This window comes from Mustelus asterias, unplaced genomic scaffold (assembly GCF_964213995.1).
Source record: "Mustelus asterias unplaced genomic scaffold, sMusAst1.hap1.1 HAP1_SCAFFOLD_695, whole genome shotgun sequence".
NCBI lineage: Eukaryota > Metazoa > Chordata > Chondrichthyes > Carcharhiniformes > Triakidae > Mustelus > Mustelus asterias.
The window spans coordinates 90,629-106,817 of NW_027590644.1; the positions used below are offsets into that span (position 1 = coordinate 90,629).

General features: G+C 44.7%; 1 protein-coding gene across 3 annotated transcripts in view; it reads left to right on the forward strand.

The window, feature by feature from the left end:
- The window catches only part of LOC144487272 (kinetochore protein NDC80 homolog), a 128,375-nt gene that overhangs the window by 38,970 nt on the left and 73,216 nt on the right, over nt 1-16,189 (forward strand). For all 3 annotated transcript variants that reach the window (XM_078205357.1, XM_078205358.1, XM_078205359.1), the window contains exon 7: nt 3,774-3,872. In XM_078205357.1, coding sequence (XP_078061483.1) covers nt 3,774-3,872 — 99 coding nt within the window. The remainder of the gene's footprint in view (nt 1-3,773; nt 3,873-16,189) is intronic.

The following is a 16,189-nucleotide window of genomic DNA, read 5'->3' on the forward strand; positions in this document are numbered from 1 at the left end:
TCCCTGCTCCTGTACTCTAAACCCTTCCCAATGAAGGCCAACATGCCATTTGCCTTCTTTACCGCCTGCTGCACCTGCATGCTTACCTTCAGCGGATGGTGCACAAGGACATCCAGGTCCTGCTGCACACTGCCCTCTCCCAATTTACAGCCATTCAGGTAGTAATCTGCCTTCTTGCTTTTGCTTCCAAGGTGAATAACCTCACATTTATCCAAATTGTACTGCATCTGCCATTGATTTGCCCACTCATCCAACATTTCCAGATCATGCTGAAGGATCTCTACATCCTCGTCACAGTTCACCCAACTTGGTATCATCTGCAAACTGAGATGTTACATTTTGTTCCTTCATCCAAATCATTAATATATATAATGAATAGCTGGCGTCCCAGCACCGATCCCTGTGGTACCCCAATTGTTACTGCCTGCCAATTTGAAAAGGACCCATTAATCCCTACTCTTTGTTTCCTCTCTGCCAACCAGTTTTCTATCCATCTTGATACACTTCCCCCAACCTTATCTGCTTTAATCTTGCACGATAATCTCTAATGCGGGACTTAATCAAATGCTTCCTGAAAGTCCAAATATACCACATCGACTGGCTCCTCCTTGTCAACTCTACTATTTACATCTTCAGAGAATTCCAACAGATTTTTCAAGCATGATTTCCCCTTCATAAATCCATGCTGACTCTCTGATCCTGCCGCTGCTTTCTAAATGCTCTGCCATAAAGTCTTTGATAATGGATTCGAGAATTTTCCCCCACTACCAATGTTAAGCTGGCTGGTCGATAATTCCCTGTTTTCTCTCTACCTCCCTTTTTGAATATTGGAGTGAGATTCGCGACCCTCCAATCTGCAGGGACTGCTCCAGAGTCTATAGAATCCTGGAAGATGACCACCAATGCATCCACTATTTCAAGAGCCACTTCCTTAAGTATTCTGGGATGTAGATTATCAGGCCCTGGGGATTTATCTGCCTTCAATTCCATCAATTTTGCCAACACTATTTCTCTATTAATATTGATCTCCCTCAGTTCTTCCCTCTCACGAGATCTTGCATTCTCAAACATTTCTGGTATCTGATTTGTGTCCTCTTTTGTGAAGACAGAACCAAAGTTTGTATTCAGTTGCTCAGCCATTTCTTTGTCCCCTATTATACATTCCTCTGTTTCTGTCTGGAGGGGACCTACGTTTGTCTTCACCAACCTCTTTCTCTTTACGTATCTATAGAAACTTAGTTTGTGTTCCCTGCAAGCTTACTATCGTACTGTATTTTCCCCTTCTTAATCAATCCCTTGGTCCTTTGCTGAATTCTAAACTGGTCCCAATCCTCAGGCCTATTATTTTTCTTGGCGAATCTGTATGTTTCTTCCTTGGATTAGATACTATTTCTAATTTCCTTTGTAAGTCATGGAATGGCCCTCTTATCCATTTTGCTTTTGACAGGAATAAACAGTTGCTGCATGCGTTCCTTGAATGTTTGCCATTGCCTATCCACTGTCATCCCTTTAAGTAACTCTCCCCAATCTATCAAGGCCAACTCGCGCCTCATCTCTTCACAGATTCCTTTATTAAGATTCAGCACCCTGGTCTCCGAATCAACGACTTCACTCTTCATCTTGATAAAAATTCCATCATGTTATGGTTGCTCATCCCCAAGGGGTTTCGCACAGCTAGATTGGCAATGATTGCTTCTCATTACACAGTACTCAGTCTAAGATGGCCTGCTCTCTAGTTGATTCCTCCACATATTGGTCAAGAAAACTTGGAGTATACACTCCAGGAATTCCTCCTCTATGGCATTGTGGCTAATTTGATTTGCCCAATCCATGCGCAGATTAAAATCACCCGTGATCACCGATATTCCCTTATCACATGCGTCTCTAATTTTGTGTTTAATGCCATCCCCAACATCACCTGTGCAGTTTGGGTGTCTATATATGACACCCACTAAAGTTTTTTGCCCCATGGTATTTCTCAACTCTACCCATACAGACTCCATGATGTCAGAGCCAATATCCTTTCTCACTATTAGTGAATTTCCTCTTTAACCAGCAGTGCCACTCCACCACCTTTTCCTTTATGCCTGTCCTTCCAAAATACTGAATATCCTAGGACATTTTGTTTTTGACCTTGCTCCCTCCTTCTCTGACTCCTTACATAGGTTCCTATCCCCCTGGCATATTAGTTTAAACCATCCCCAACCACTCTGGCAAACAGTGGTTTATAGTTTGTAAAGTTTATATTCTGTCGTAACGAGGAGCAGGAAAGAAAGGCCCTGGAGATTTGGATGTAATCTGAAACAAAACATCGTTCAAAAGTTTAATTGAATGGGGTAAGACATCAATCCCAGTCCTGCCCAGGTTCAATTTGTACAGATCCCACCTCCCCCAGACTGGTCCCAATGCCCCAGGAATCTGAAACCGTCCTCCTGACACCATCTCTTCAGCCACGTATTCATCCAATATATTCTGTCATTTTTACTCTGACTAGCACGTGGCACCGGTAGTAATCCTGAGATCACCACTTTTTGAGGTCTGACTTCTTAACTTTCTTCCTAGGTCCCTGTATGCTGCCTTTAGGACCTCACCCCTTTTTTACCTATGTCATTATTACTGATGTGCACCACGACCACTAGCTGTTCACCCTCCCCATCCAGAATGTCCTGTACCCGCTCCGAGACATCCTTGACCCTCGCAGCAGGGAGGCAACATACCATCCTGGAGTCTTGGTGCGGCCACAGAAATGCCTGTCTATTTCCCCTTACAATTGAATCCCCTATAACTATTGCACTGGCACACTTTTTACCCCTCCCCTCTGCAGCAGAACCAATCGTGGTGTAACAAATTTGACTGCTGCTGCTTTCCCCAGAGAGGTCATTGCCCTCAACAGTATCCAAAACGATATATCTGTTTTGCAGTGGAATAGCCACAGGAGATTCCTGCACTATCTCTCCCGCTCTGTCTGATGGTTAAGCATTCCCTCCCTGCCTGCGGAGTCTGAGCCTGCAGTGTGACCACCTCTCTATACGTGCTATCCACGATATTCTGACTCGCAGATGCTCCACAGTGTCTCCAAGCGCCACTCCAGATCTGAAACTTGAGCTTCCTGGTGCTGTAGCTGGAGACACTTCCTGCACACATGCTGACCCGGGGCACTGGAACTGTCCCCAGCCTGCCATGTGGAGCAAGCAAACCACAGCTTGGAGATCTCCTGTCATGTCTTACCCCTTTAAATTACACCTTTGAATAATGTTTTGTTTCAGATTATATCCAATTCTCCAGGGCACTTCTTTCCTGCTCCTTGTTACTACCGAATATAAACTTTACGAACCACAGAAATTACACGGAAACACTATTGTAGTGTACAACAACTACAATGCCAAGAGAAAAAAGAAAAGAAAAAACTACTTGCCAGTCACCAGCCAATCACTTACCTGCTGGCTGTGACGGCACAGTTCGATTTCCTTCTACCTCTCATTTGCCCTCGAGTCTCTCTCACAGGTCCGCCTCTTTGCTCCTTCCAAAGATGAGAACCTCTTTCCCCTCAGCACCGAATTCCCACTCAGTTCCAAATTCCCGATACCCTCACTCTGGCTGAAATCTCACTCCGGCTGTAGTCTCTCTCCTACTGGCGTGTGCAGTTCACCTTTTGGCAATAATCCAAAATCCAGCAGAAAGCTGCTGCTCAGATTTGGGAGTGCAACCTCTATGGTCAGTGCTACTTGCATGAGTGTGACTCTAATAATTATTCTTGTTTAATTTTCGCACAGCTGATCAATTCCGTTGATCCGGATAAGATCCTCTTTGGTGCCGATAAGGACAGGGATGCAGTGGAGAATGTGACTAATGATGGCGTTCACAATAATAGGGTACGTAATCACTAATTATCTTCGAATGATGCATGAAATTTATCATTTTTTGCCACTCCAAGATTATCCCAATCCAATATACACTAATTTTGTTTAGCAGTTTTATTTTTTAAATTACTGAGTTTCGTGTTGTCATTAACAAGGAAGAACAAATGCAATTGAATACAAATAATCCACAAGTTGCCCTCTGAATTGTTAGCTTTGCAAAAATGGCATCTGCCCCTTGACCTCAATGTTTTCTTTAAGAAACTGATTACATTTTTCCCATTCAAGTTGCCACAATGAGGTTGTATCAAAAACTGATTTTCACAACTGCTGAGTCAGCTTCTGAATTTGAAGGTTGAGGAGTTTTAAAACTACTTAAAGTATTTTACTTTCTTTCTTCAATGCAGTCTTTAATTCCCAATTTTATTTCCTCCCCTCTGCATGTGAACTGTGACAAAGGCAAACTATCCTCATCCTGTCTGCAGCCTTGAGACGGTTGATCCCACCAGCTTCCTCCAAACATTGTGTGGGAAATTACTGAAAGATGTATACAGAAAAATCAGGACTGGGAATTAAGCATTGCAGGATACAACACTTAGAAAAGGTGGAGGAGCTGTAGTTAGGGAACTGAGTAAGCAACATAGAATAATCACAAGATTTCAATTACCCTGATAGTTATTGTGCAGAAGAAGTAAATAAAGGAATAGAATTTCTACAATATGTAAACAATTCCTTTCTAATCCAATATGCAAAAAACCTGACCAGGGTGGATTCACTTTTGTACCACCTAATGGGGTATGAAGTAGACCAGATAAGAGAAGTGTAAGGCGGGGGGGGTGGTGGTGACCATCTGTGATTATGGGTGACTTTAATCTGCATATAGATTGGGAGATTCAAATTAGTCACAGTACAATAGAGGAGGAATTTCTGGAGTGTATTCAGGTTGCTTTTCTGGACCAATTATGTTGAAGAACAAACAAGGGAACAGGCCATCTTGGACTGGGTATTGGGAAATGAGTAGGATTAATTGGTAATCCAGTTGAGAGGACACTTGGCAGATGATTGACCGTAATGTGAGAATTCTTTGTGAAGGTGGATTGTGATGTCGTTGATTCGGAGACCAGGGTTCTGAATCTCAATAAAGGTGATGGTATGAGACAATGTACTGGCCATGATAGAAATATAGAAAACTACAGCACAAAACAGGCCCTTCGGCCCCACAAGTTGTGCCGAACATATCCCTACCTTTTAGGCCTACCTATAACCCTCCATCCTATTAAGCCCCATGTACTCATCCAGCAGTCTCTTAAAAGACCCTATTGAGTTCGCCTCCACCACCACTGACGGCAGCTGATTCCACTTGCCCACCACCCTCTGATTCCACTCGCCCACTTCCTCCTAACATTTCCCCTGTACCTACCCCCCAGCACCTTAAACCTGTGTCCTCTCGTAGCAGTCATTTCCACCCTGGGAAAATTGACTAAGAAAAATTACTGACGGGGAGGAAATGGACAGACAATGGTAGGCATTCAAAGAATGAATCCGGGTACTCCAAAAGTTGTTTGTTCCTATTTGATGCAAGAGTGGAAAGGGAACTGTAGCCAAACCATGGCTTGCAAGGAAAATTGGAGGTAGTTTTCGATTCAATGAAGAAGCATATAAATTGGCAAAAAAAACAATAGACCTGAGGATTGGGAGCAGTTTAAAATTTATCAAAGGAGGACCAAGGGATTGATTAACAAGGGGAAAATAGAGTATGAAAGTAAGCTAGAGGGGAACCTAAAAACTGACCTTTTGTAGAAGTATGCAAAGAGAAAAAGATTGACAAAAACTAATGTAGGCCCCTTGCAGTCAGAAACAGGAGAATTCATAGCGGGGAACAAAGAAATAGCTAAGGAACTAAATTTGTACTTTGCTTCTGTCTTCACAAAGAAAGGCATGAATAATGTGTACCAGATGTTCTGAGAGCAACAAGTTTTAGTGAGGAGCTGAAGGAAATCAGTATTAGCAGAGAAATGGTTTTGAGGAAATTGATGATTGAAGGCAGATAAACCTCCAGGGCCTGATTTTGCTGGAGTCCAATATCAAGGATTTCATAACTCAGCATTTGGAAAGCAATGGTATAATTAAAGTCTGTAAGAAGTTTAACAACACCAGGTTAAAGTCTAACGGGTTATTTGGTAGCAAAAGCCACGCATTTGCTACCAAATAAACCTGTTTGACTTTAACCTGGTGTTGTTAAACTTCTTACTGTGTTTACCCCAGTCCAACGCCGGCATCTCCACATCATAATCAAAGTCAGCATGGATTTACACAAAGGAAATCATGCTTGACGAATCTATTGGAATTCTTTGAGGATGTAACTAGGAGAGTTCACCAAGGAAAACCAGTGGGTGTGGTTTGTTTAGAGTTCAGAAGACTTTCGACAAGGTCTCACATAATAGACTACTATGTAAAGTTAAAGTGCATGGGATTGTGGGTAGTATCTTGGAATGGATAGAAAGCTGGTTGGCAGATAGGACACAGTAAGAGTTTTAACAACACCAGGTTAAAGTCCAATAGGTTTATTTGGTAGCAAATGCCATTAGCTTTCGGAGCGCTGCTCCTTCCTCAGATGGAGTGGATATCCACATCATGGCAGATAGGAAGCAAAGAGTTGGCATAAATGGATCTTTTTCCAATTGGAAGGAAGTAACGAGTGGAATACTGCATGGATCTGTGCTCGGACCCCAACTATTCATATATATTAATAATTTGGAAGAGGGATCCAATTGTATTATCTGCAAATTTGCAGATGGTACAAAATTGGGTGGGAGGGTGAGCTGTGAGGAGGATGCAAAGATGCTTCAGCATGATTTAGACAGGCTGTGAGTGAGTGAGCATATGCATGGCAGGTTCAGTATAATGTGGATAAATGTGGTTATCCACTTCAGTCGCAATAATAAGATGGCAGATTATTATTTGAATGGGTATAAATTGAGAGAACTGGATACTCAGTGAGACCTTGGTGTCCTCGTGCATCAGTCACTGAAAGTAAGCGTGCAGGTACAGCAGGCAGTAAAGAAGGCAATTGGTATTTTGGCCTTCATAGCTAGAGGATTTGAATATAGGAATATAGAACATAGAACATAGAAAGCCACAGCACAAACAGGCCCTTCGGCCCACAAGTTGCGCCGATCACATCCCCACCTCTAGGCCTATCTATAGCCCTCAATCCCATTAAATCCCATGTACTCATCCAGAAGTCTCTTAAAAGACCCCAACGAGTTTGCCTCCACCACCACCGACGTCAGCCGATTCCACTCACCCACCACCCTCTGAGTGAAAAACTTACCCCTGACATCTCCTCTGTACCTACCCCCCAGCACCTTAAACCTGTGTCCTCTCGTAGCAACCATTTCAGCCCTTGGAAATAGCCTCTGGGAGTCTACCCTATCCAGACCTCTCAACATCTTGTAAACCTCTATCAGGTCACCTCTCATCCTTCGTCTCTCCAGGGAGAAGAGACCAAGCTCCCTCAACCTATCCTCATAAGGCATGCCCCCCAATCCAGGCAACATCCTTGTAAATCTCCTCTGCACCCTTTCAATGGCTTCAACATCTTTCCAGTAATGAGGTGACCAGAACTGCGCGCAGTACTCCAAGTGGGGTCTAACCAGGGTCCTATAAAGCTGCAGCATTATCTCCCGACTCCTAAACTCAATCCCTCGATTAATGAAGGCCAGTACGCCGTACGCCTTCTTGACCGCATCCTCCACTTGCGAGGCCGATTTAAGAGTCCTATGGACCCGGACCCCAAGGTCCTTCTGATCCTCTACACTGCTAAGAATGGTACCCTTCATATTATACTGCTGCTTCATCCCATTGGATCTGCCAAAATGGATCACCACACACTTATCCGGGTTGAAGTCCATCTGCCACTTCTCCGCCCAGTCTTGCATTCTATCTATGTCTCGCTGCAACTTCTGACATCCCTCCAAACTATCCACAACACCACCTACCTTGGTGTCGTCAGCAAACTTACCAACCCATCCCTCCACTTCCTCATCCAGGTCATTTATGAAAATGACAAACAGCAAGGGTCCCAGAACAGATCCCTGGGGCACTCCACTGGTCACTGACCTCCATGCAGAGAAAGACCCCTCCACAGCCACTCTCTGCCTTCTGCAGGCAAGCCAGTTCTGGATCCACAAGGCAACAGCCCCTTGGATCCCATGCCCTCTCACTTTCTCAAGAAGTCTTGCATGGGGGACCTTATCGAACGCCTTGCTGAAGTCCATAGAGACCACATCCACCGCTCTTCCTTCGTCAATGTGTTTGGTCACATTTTCAAAGAACTCAACCAGGCTCGTAAGGCACGACCTGCCCTTGACAAAGCCGTGCTGACTACTTTTGATCATACTAAACTTCTCTAGATGATCATAAATCCTGTCTCTCAGGATCCTCTCCATCAACTTACCAACCACTGAGGTTAGACTCACCGGTCGGTAATTTCCCGGGCTGTCCCTGTTCCCTTTCTTGAATATAGGGACCACATCTGCAATCCTCCAATCCTCCGGAACCTCTCCCGTCTCCATCGACGATGCAAAGATCATCGCCAAAGGCTCCGCAATCTCCTCCCTCGCCTCCCACAGTAACCTGGGGTACATCCCATCCGGTCCCGGCGACTTACCAACCTTGATGCCATTCAATAGTTCCAACACATCCTCTTTCTTTATGTCCACATGCTCGATCCTTTCTGTCCACCGCAAACCAGCAGTACAACCACCCAGATCCCTTTCCACCGTGAATACCGAGGTAAAGTATTCATTAAGCAGCTCCGCCATTTCTAACGGTTCCGCACAAACTTTTCCCCCTTCACCTTTTAAGGGTCCTATGCCTTCACATCTCATCCTTTTACTCTTGACATATTTGTAGAAAGCCTTGGGATTCTCCTTAATCTTACCCGCCAAGGCCTTCTCATGACCCCTTCTCGCTCTCCTAATTTCCTTCTTAAGCTCCTTCCTACATCCCGTATGCTCCTCTAAATCCTTAACACCTCCTAGCTCTCTGAACCTTCTGTACGCCTCTCTTTTCTTATTCACCAGGTTCATCACAACCTTCGTGCACCACGGTTCCCGTACCCTACCAACACCCCCCTGTCTCATCGGAACGTTGTCATGCAGAGCTCCAGACAAACATTCCTTGAAAATCCTCCACTTTCCTTCGGTATTTTTCCCCAAGAATGCCTCCTTCCAATTTACCCGTCTAATTTCCTCCCTGATGACACTGTATTTCCCTTTACTCCAGAGAAACACTTTCCTAGCCTGCCTGATCCTATCTCTTTCCAATGCTATCGTGAAGGAGATAGAATTATGATCGCTATCCCCAAGATGCTCAGCCACTGAGAGATCCTCCACCTGTCCAGGTTCATTAGCCAGCACCAGATCAAGTACAGCCTCTCCTCTAGTAGGCTTATCCACATACTGTGTCAGGAAACTCTCCTGGACACACCTACAAACTCCTCTCCATCCAAACCCCTAGCCCTAGGGATATTCCAATCTATGTTTGGGAAATTAAAATCTCCCATCACGACAACTCTGTTATTCCTACATCTCTCCAGGATCTGTTTTCCCATCTGCTCCTCAACATCTCTGTTACTATTGGGCGGCCTATAGAAAACACCCAGCAACGTTACCGACCCCTTCCTGTTCCTCACCTCCACCCACAGAGACTCCGTAGTCAATCCCTCCACGGCGTCCACCTTCTCTACAGCCGTGACACTATCCCTGATCAACAGTGCCACTCCCCCCCCTCTCTTGCCTCCCTCCCTGTCCTTCCTGAAACATCTAAAACCCGGCACCTGAAGCACCCAGTCCTGTCCCTGAGACATCCAAGTCTCCGTAATGGCCACCACATCACAATTCGAAGCAGCAATCCACGCTCTAAGCTCATCCACTTTATTCACTACACTCCTGGCATTAAAATAGACACATCTCAGACCTTCAGCCTGAGCACTTCCCTTCTCCATCACTCGTCTAACCTCCCTCTTACCCTGTTTACATTCCTTATCTATTTGCGAGCTAACCTCCTCGCTCTCAGTCCCCTCATTTCGATTCCCTCCCCCCAACCTTTCTAGTTTAAAGTCTCTCCAGTAGCCTTAGCCAACCTTCCCGCCAGGATATTGGTCCCCCTGGGATTCAAGTGCCACCCGTCTTTTTTAAACAGGTCACACCTGCCCCTAAAGAGGTCCCAATGATCCAAGTACCCAAATCCTTGTCCCTTGCTCCAGTCCCTCAGCCACGCATTAATTCTCCACCGATTCCTGTTCTCACTCTCCCGCGGCACAGGCAGCAATCCCGAGATTACTACCTTTGCATTCCTCTTTCTCAGCTGTCTACCTAACTCCCTATATTCTCTTTTCATGACCCCTTCCCTCTTCCTACCTATGTCAGCAGTACCTATATGCATCACGACCTTCGGCTCCTCTCCCTCCCCCTTCAGGATTTCTGGGACTCGACCAGAGACATCCCGGACCCCTGCACCAGGGAGGCAAACCACCATCCGAGAGTCCCGTCTGTGTCCGCAAAAACGCCTATCTGACCCCCTCACCGTAGAGTCCCCAATTAGCACTACCCTCCTTTCCTTACCCTTTTGCACAACTGGGCCAGGCTCAGCTCCAGAGACACTGCCACCGCTGCTTCCCCCAGGTGGGCTGTCCACCCCATTAGTACTCAGACAGGAGTACTTATTATTAAGGGGCACATCCACCGGGGTGCTCACCATCAACTGAGCTTTCTCCTTCCTCACTGTTACCCAGTTACCCTCCTCCCGTGGTCCCGGTGTGACCACCTGCCGATAGCTCCTGTCAATGACCTCCTCACTATCCCTAACCCGGCGAAGGTCCTCGAGCTGCAATTCCAGTTCCCTAACATGTTCCCTTAGGAACCGCAGCTCAACACACCCAGCACAGATATGGTCGTCCGGGAGGCTAGGAGCCTCCAGGACCTCCCACATCCTACATTGGGAACAACATACTGGCCTCACACTCATAATTGCCCCTTTAAACACACAGGGAAAAAAAAGTGAATGAAAATTTTAAACTTACCTTTCCTCCTCCTGTTTTCTCCAAAGCCCTGCTCTCACTGGGTCTTTTTTTTAGGTTAGAGGAGGAGGGAGGGTGGGATACTCTACAAGTGTAGAGTATCGGGATTCCTCTCTGTTCCAATTTATTGGGGAAAAAAAAATCTCTCTCTCCCAGACCTCCCTGCGCGACCACTTCCGGGTTTAGATATTTTTAAAGAAAAAACCCACGAAAAAGTAAGTTTAAAAATAACAGCGCTTACCCGCAGCACTCCTCTCGCGAATCTCTCCCTCTCTGCTGCACTTCCAAGACGCAATGAGGCCGATTCACTGAGGTGAGTAACTTTTTTTTAAAAAAAAATCTCTCTCTCCCAGACCTCCCTGCGCGACCACTTCCGGGTTTAGATATTTTTAAAGAAAAAACCCGCGAAAAAGTAAGTTAAAAATAACAGCGCTTACCCGCAGCACTCCTCTCGCGAATCTCTCCCTCTCTGCTGCACTTCCAAGACGCTTTGGTTAGTCCACACCAAGGATATTGTGTGCAGTTAGGTGTCATTATCTGAGTTTACTAAGCTGATTCCTAGGATGGTAGGTCTGTCATCTAAGGAGAGACTAAGTCAGTTGGGATTATATTCATTGGAGCTTGGACGACTGAGAGGGGATCTCGTAGAAATTTGTAAAATTTAACAGGGTAGACTCAAAGTATGTTTCCGATGGTGGGGGAGTCCAGAGCGAAGGGTCATAGTTTGAGGATAAGAGGTAAACCTTTTAGGATTGAAGTGAGGCACAATTTCTTCACCCAGAGGGTGGTGAATGTGTGGAATTCACAACCACAGAAGGTAGCTGCAGCCAAAATGTTGTGTGATTTCAAGAATACATTAGATGTAGCTCTTGGGGCTAAAAGGATCAAGGGATGTGGGGAGGGAAGGTGGGATCAGGATATTGAATTTGATGATCAGCCGTGATCATAATTAATGGCAAAGCAGGTTAGAAGGGTCGAATGGCCTACTCCTGCTTCTAGTTTCTATGTGTGCTAACATGATAGAGAGGGACATTGGTGGGATGAAAACCAGGTTATTGGAGAAAAGCTGATTTTATGGGGTGGGAAAATAAAATGCGGGCTAATTCTCAAAAAATGATGGGAACACAAGTGTTCAACAGTGCAGGGAAAATATATTCTGCCAAAAGCAAGAACCAACTAAACACTTGTGATACTCCATAGATGAGTAAAGCCTTAGAACAATTGAGGATTAAAAAAAAGAGATTTCCATTAAGTGCATAGACAGCAGATAAGAGGGAATACAAAGATAAAATAAATCATAAAAACAACTAGGAAGCAAAGAAGAACTAAGCATTTTACGGCACAGCATTAAAAATGGAAGGATGTGATGGGAATAGGACTATTAAGAGAGAGAAAGGATAATACCATGCGTGAAGATGGGAAATAATTTTTGTATTTACCAGGGTGATACAAGAGATAAATGTGGCATTGAACAGTGCGATAAGCAATGAGGTAAGTACAGCTAAAATAAAAAGAATGGTGTATTCAATAAACTAATCAAACTGAGGATTAAACCGCTTGCCTCAGTTGGATTTCACACATTTTAAAATAATATAAGGAAGGGATAACGAAGGCCGCACATGTTATTTGTTAGAAAAGGTCTAGTGCCAAAGACAGGCAGATAGGTTCTACTGACCATTCTCTTGTCTGCATGATCTCTAATGCCTTCATCTTCCCTAATGTGAGGCACCCAGAACAGGACTCCACACTCTAGTTGGAGTGGTGGTGGTGGATGGAAAATTTTCGGACTGGAGGCAGGTTGTTAGCGGAGTGCCACAGGGATCAGTGTTTGGTCCTCTGCTCTTTGTGATTTTTATTAATGACTTAGAGGAGGGAGCTGAAGGGTGGATCAGTAAATTTGCTGATGACACCAAGATTGGTGGAGTAGTGGATGAGGTGGAGGGCTGTTGTAGGCTGCAAAGAGACATAGATAGGATGCAAAGCTGGGCTGAAAAATGGCAAATGGAGTTAAACCCTGATAAATGTGAGGTGATTCATTTTGGTAGGACTAATTTAAATGTGGATTACAGGGTCAAAGGTAGGGTTCTGAAGACTGTGGAGGAACAGAGAGATCTTGGGGTCCATATCCACAGATCTCTAAAGGTTGCCACTCAAGTGGATAGAGCTGTGAAGAAGGCCTATAGTGTGTTAGCTTTTATTAACAGGTGGTTGGAGTTTAAGAGCCGTGGGGTTATGCTGCCACTGTACAGGATCTTGGTGAGACCACATTTGGAATATTGTGTGCAGTTCTGGTCACCTCACTATAAGAAGGATGTGGAAGCGCTGGAAAGAGTGCAGAGGAGATTTACCAGGATGCTGCCTGGTTTGGAGGGTAGGTCTTATGAGGAAAGGTTGAGGGAGCTAGGGGTGTTCTCTCTGGAGCGGAGGAGGCTGAGGGGAGACTTAATAGAGGTTTATAAAACGATGAAGGGGATAGATAGAGTGAACATTCAAAGACTATTTCCTCGGGTGGATGGAGCTATTACAAGGAGGCCTAACTATAGGGTTCGTGGTGGGAGATATAGGAAGGATATCAGAGGTAGGTTCTTTATGCAGAGAGTGGTTGGGGTGTGGAATGGACTGCCTGCAGTGATAGTGGAGTCAGACACTTTAGGAACATTTAAGAGGTGATTGGATAGGCACATGGAGCACACCAGGATGATAGGGAGTGGGATAGCTTGATCTTGGTTTCAGATAAAGTTCGGCACAACATTGTGGGCCGAAGGGCCTGTTCTGTGCTGTACTGTTCTATGTTCTAGTTGAAGTTGAACCAGTCAATATTCTCTATAGTTTTCATAAAATTTCCCTGCTTTGATACTCCAGGCCTCTATTAATAAAGCCCAAGAAACTTTATGGTTTATTAACTGTGTTCTCAACCTGCCAACTTCAATAACTTATGCACATATCCAGGTTTTTGCTCCTGCACCCTTTATTTTATATTGTTTCTTCACATACTTCCTATCAGAATGAGTCACTTCATACTTCTCTATTAAATTTAAATATGTGTTTACCCCAGTCCAATGCCGGCATTTCCACATCTTAAATTTAATATGCCATTTGCCTGCCTGTTCCAACCAGTCTGTCCTTTTGAAGTTCTACATTACCCTTCTCTCCGTTCACAATGCTTCCAAATTTTGTATAGTCTGCAAATTTTGAAATTGTGTCCTGTACAGCAAGGTCATTAATGTGTATCAGAAAGACACAACCCCTGGGGATATTCTACAGCAAACTGTCTTGCAGCACAAAAACTTCAATGAACCACTACTCACTATTTCCTGACCCTCAGCCAATTTCATATACATGTTGCTATAGTCCCTTTTGTTCAATGATGTATAACATGGCCCACAAGTCTGTCGTGGGGCAATTTTGGAAGCCCTTCCACACCACATCAAAAGTATTACCTCATCAAAAAAACAACAGCATGTTAGCTAAACATGACTAATCTGTATCCGCTTGTCTTAATTAGCCCACAATTCCCAAGTGATAATTAATTTTGACTCTGCTGCTAGAAGCTTTCCACTGCGGTTAAACGGACTGGGCTTGCCTTTAAACCCTTGTTCCAAAAAAGGGTCTAACATTTGCAATTTTACAGTCCTCAGCACCACCCCTGAATCTAAAAAAAAAGACTGGAAAATCATGCCCGGTGCCTCTACAATTTCTACTTTCACCTGATCCAGTTACCTTGGATGCATTGTGTCCAATCCTGTATTTATAAAGTCTTAAATACAGACAGCTTAACCAATACCAAAACCGTATCAATTTTAAACCATTCAAGTATCTGAATTACCTCCTCTTTCACCATGAGCTGCACAGAATCTTTTTACTATTTGTATGCTGGTGAAAACTTATGGATTCCCTTTTATATTAGCTGCTACACTCTCACATCAGGAAAGGATTGGTAGGCTGGGTTCCTTTTCTTTTGAAAATTAAATGCTGAGGTGTGAACTAATAGAGCCTCAGAATCGCACAGTGCAGAAGGTGCCCTTTGGCCCGTCGAGCCTGCACCAACACATGAGAAACACCTGACTTACCTACCTAATCCCATTTACCAGCACTTAGCCCATAGCCTTGAATGTTATGACATGCCGAGTCATTAGAGTTGTAAAGCACAGAGAAGGCCCATCGGCTCATTGAGACTGCACTGACAAAAGTGCAAGAAGCTACTTAAGAGGGAAATCAGGAGGGCTAAAAGAAGACATGAGGTTGCTTTGGCAGACAGAGTGAAGGAAAATCCAAAGAGCTTCTATAGGTATGTTAGGAGCAAAAGGATAGTGAGGGATAAAATTGGTCCTCTTGAAGACCAGAGTGGTAGATTGTGTATGGAACCAAAAGAGATGGGGGAGATACTAAATGGTTTTTTTGCATCCGTATTTACTGAGGAAACGGGCATGGAGTCTATGGAAATAGGGCAAACTGGTAGGGAGGCCATGCAACCTTTACAGATTAAAGGGGAGGAGGTGCTCGCTGTCCTGAGGAAAATCAGAGTGGATAAATCCCCAGGACCGGACAGGGTATTCCCACGGACCTTGAGGGAAGCTAGTGTTGAACTTGCAGGGGCCCTGGCAGACATATTTAAAATGTCAGTATTCACGGGGGAGGTGCCGGATGATTGGAGGGTGGCTCATGTTGTTCCGTTGTTTAAAAAAGGTTCCAAAAGAAATCCGGGAAATTATCGGCCAGTAAGTTTGACGTCGGTGGTGGGCAAGTTATTGGAAGGTGTGATACGGGATAGGATCTACAAATATTTGGATAGACAGGGACTTATTAGGGAGAGTCAACATGGCTTTGTGCGTGGTAGGTCATGTTTGACCAATCTATTAGAGTTTTTCGAGGAGGTTACCAGGAAAGTGGATGAAGGGAAGGCGGTGGATGTTGTCTACCTGGATTTCAGCAAGGCCTTTGACAAGGTCCCTCATGGGAGGTTAGTTAGGAAGGTTCAGTCGCTAGGTATACATGGGGAGGTAGTAAATTGGATAAGACACTGGCTCAATGGAAGAAGCCAGAGAGTGGTTGTGGAGGATTGCTTCTCTGAGTGGAGGCCTGTGACTAGTGGTGTGCCGCAGGGATCGGTGTTGGGTCCATTGTTGTTTGTCATCTATATCAATGATCTGGATGATAATGTGGTCAATTGGATCAGCAAGTTTGCTGATGATACAAAGATTGGAGGTGTAGTGGACAGTGAGGAAGGTTTTCAAAGCTTGCAGAGGGA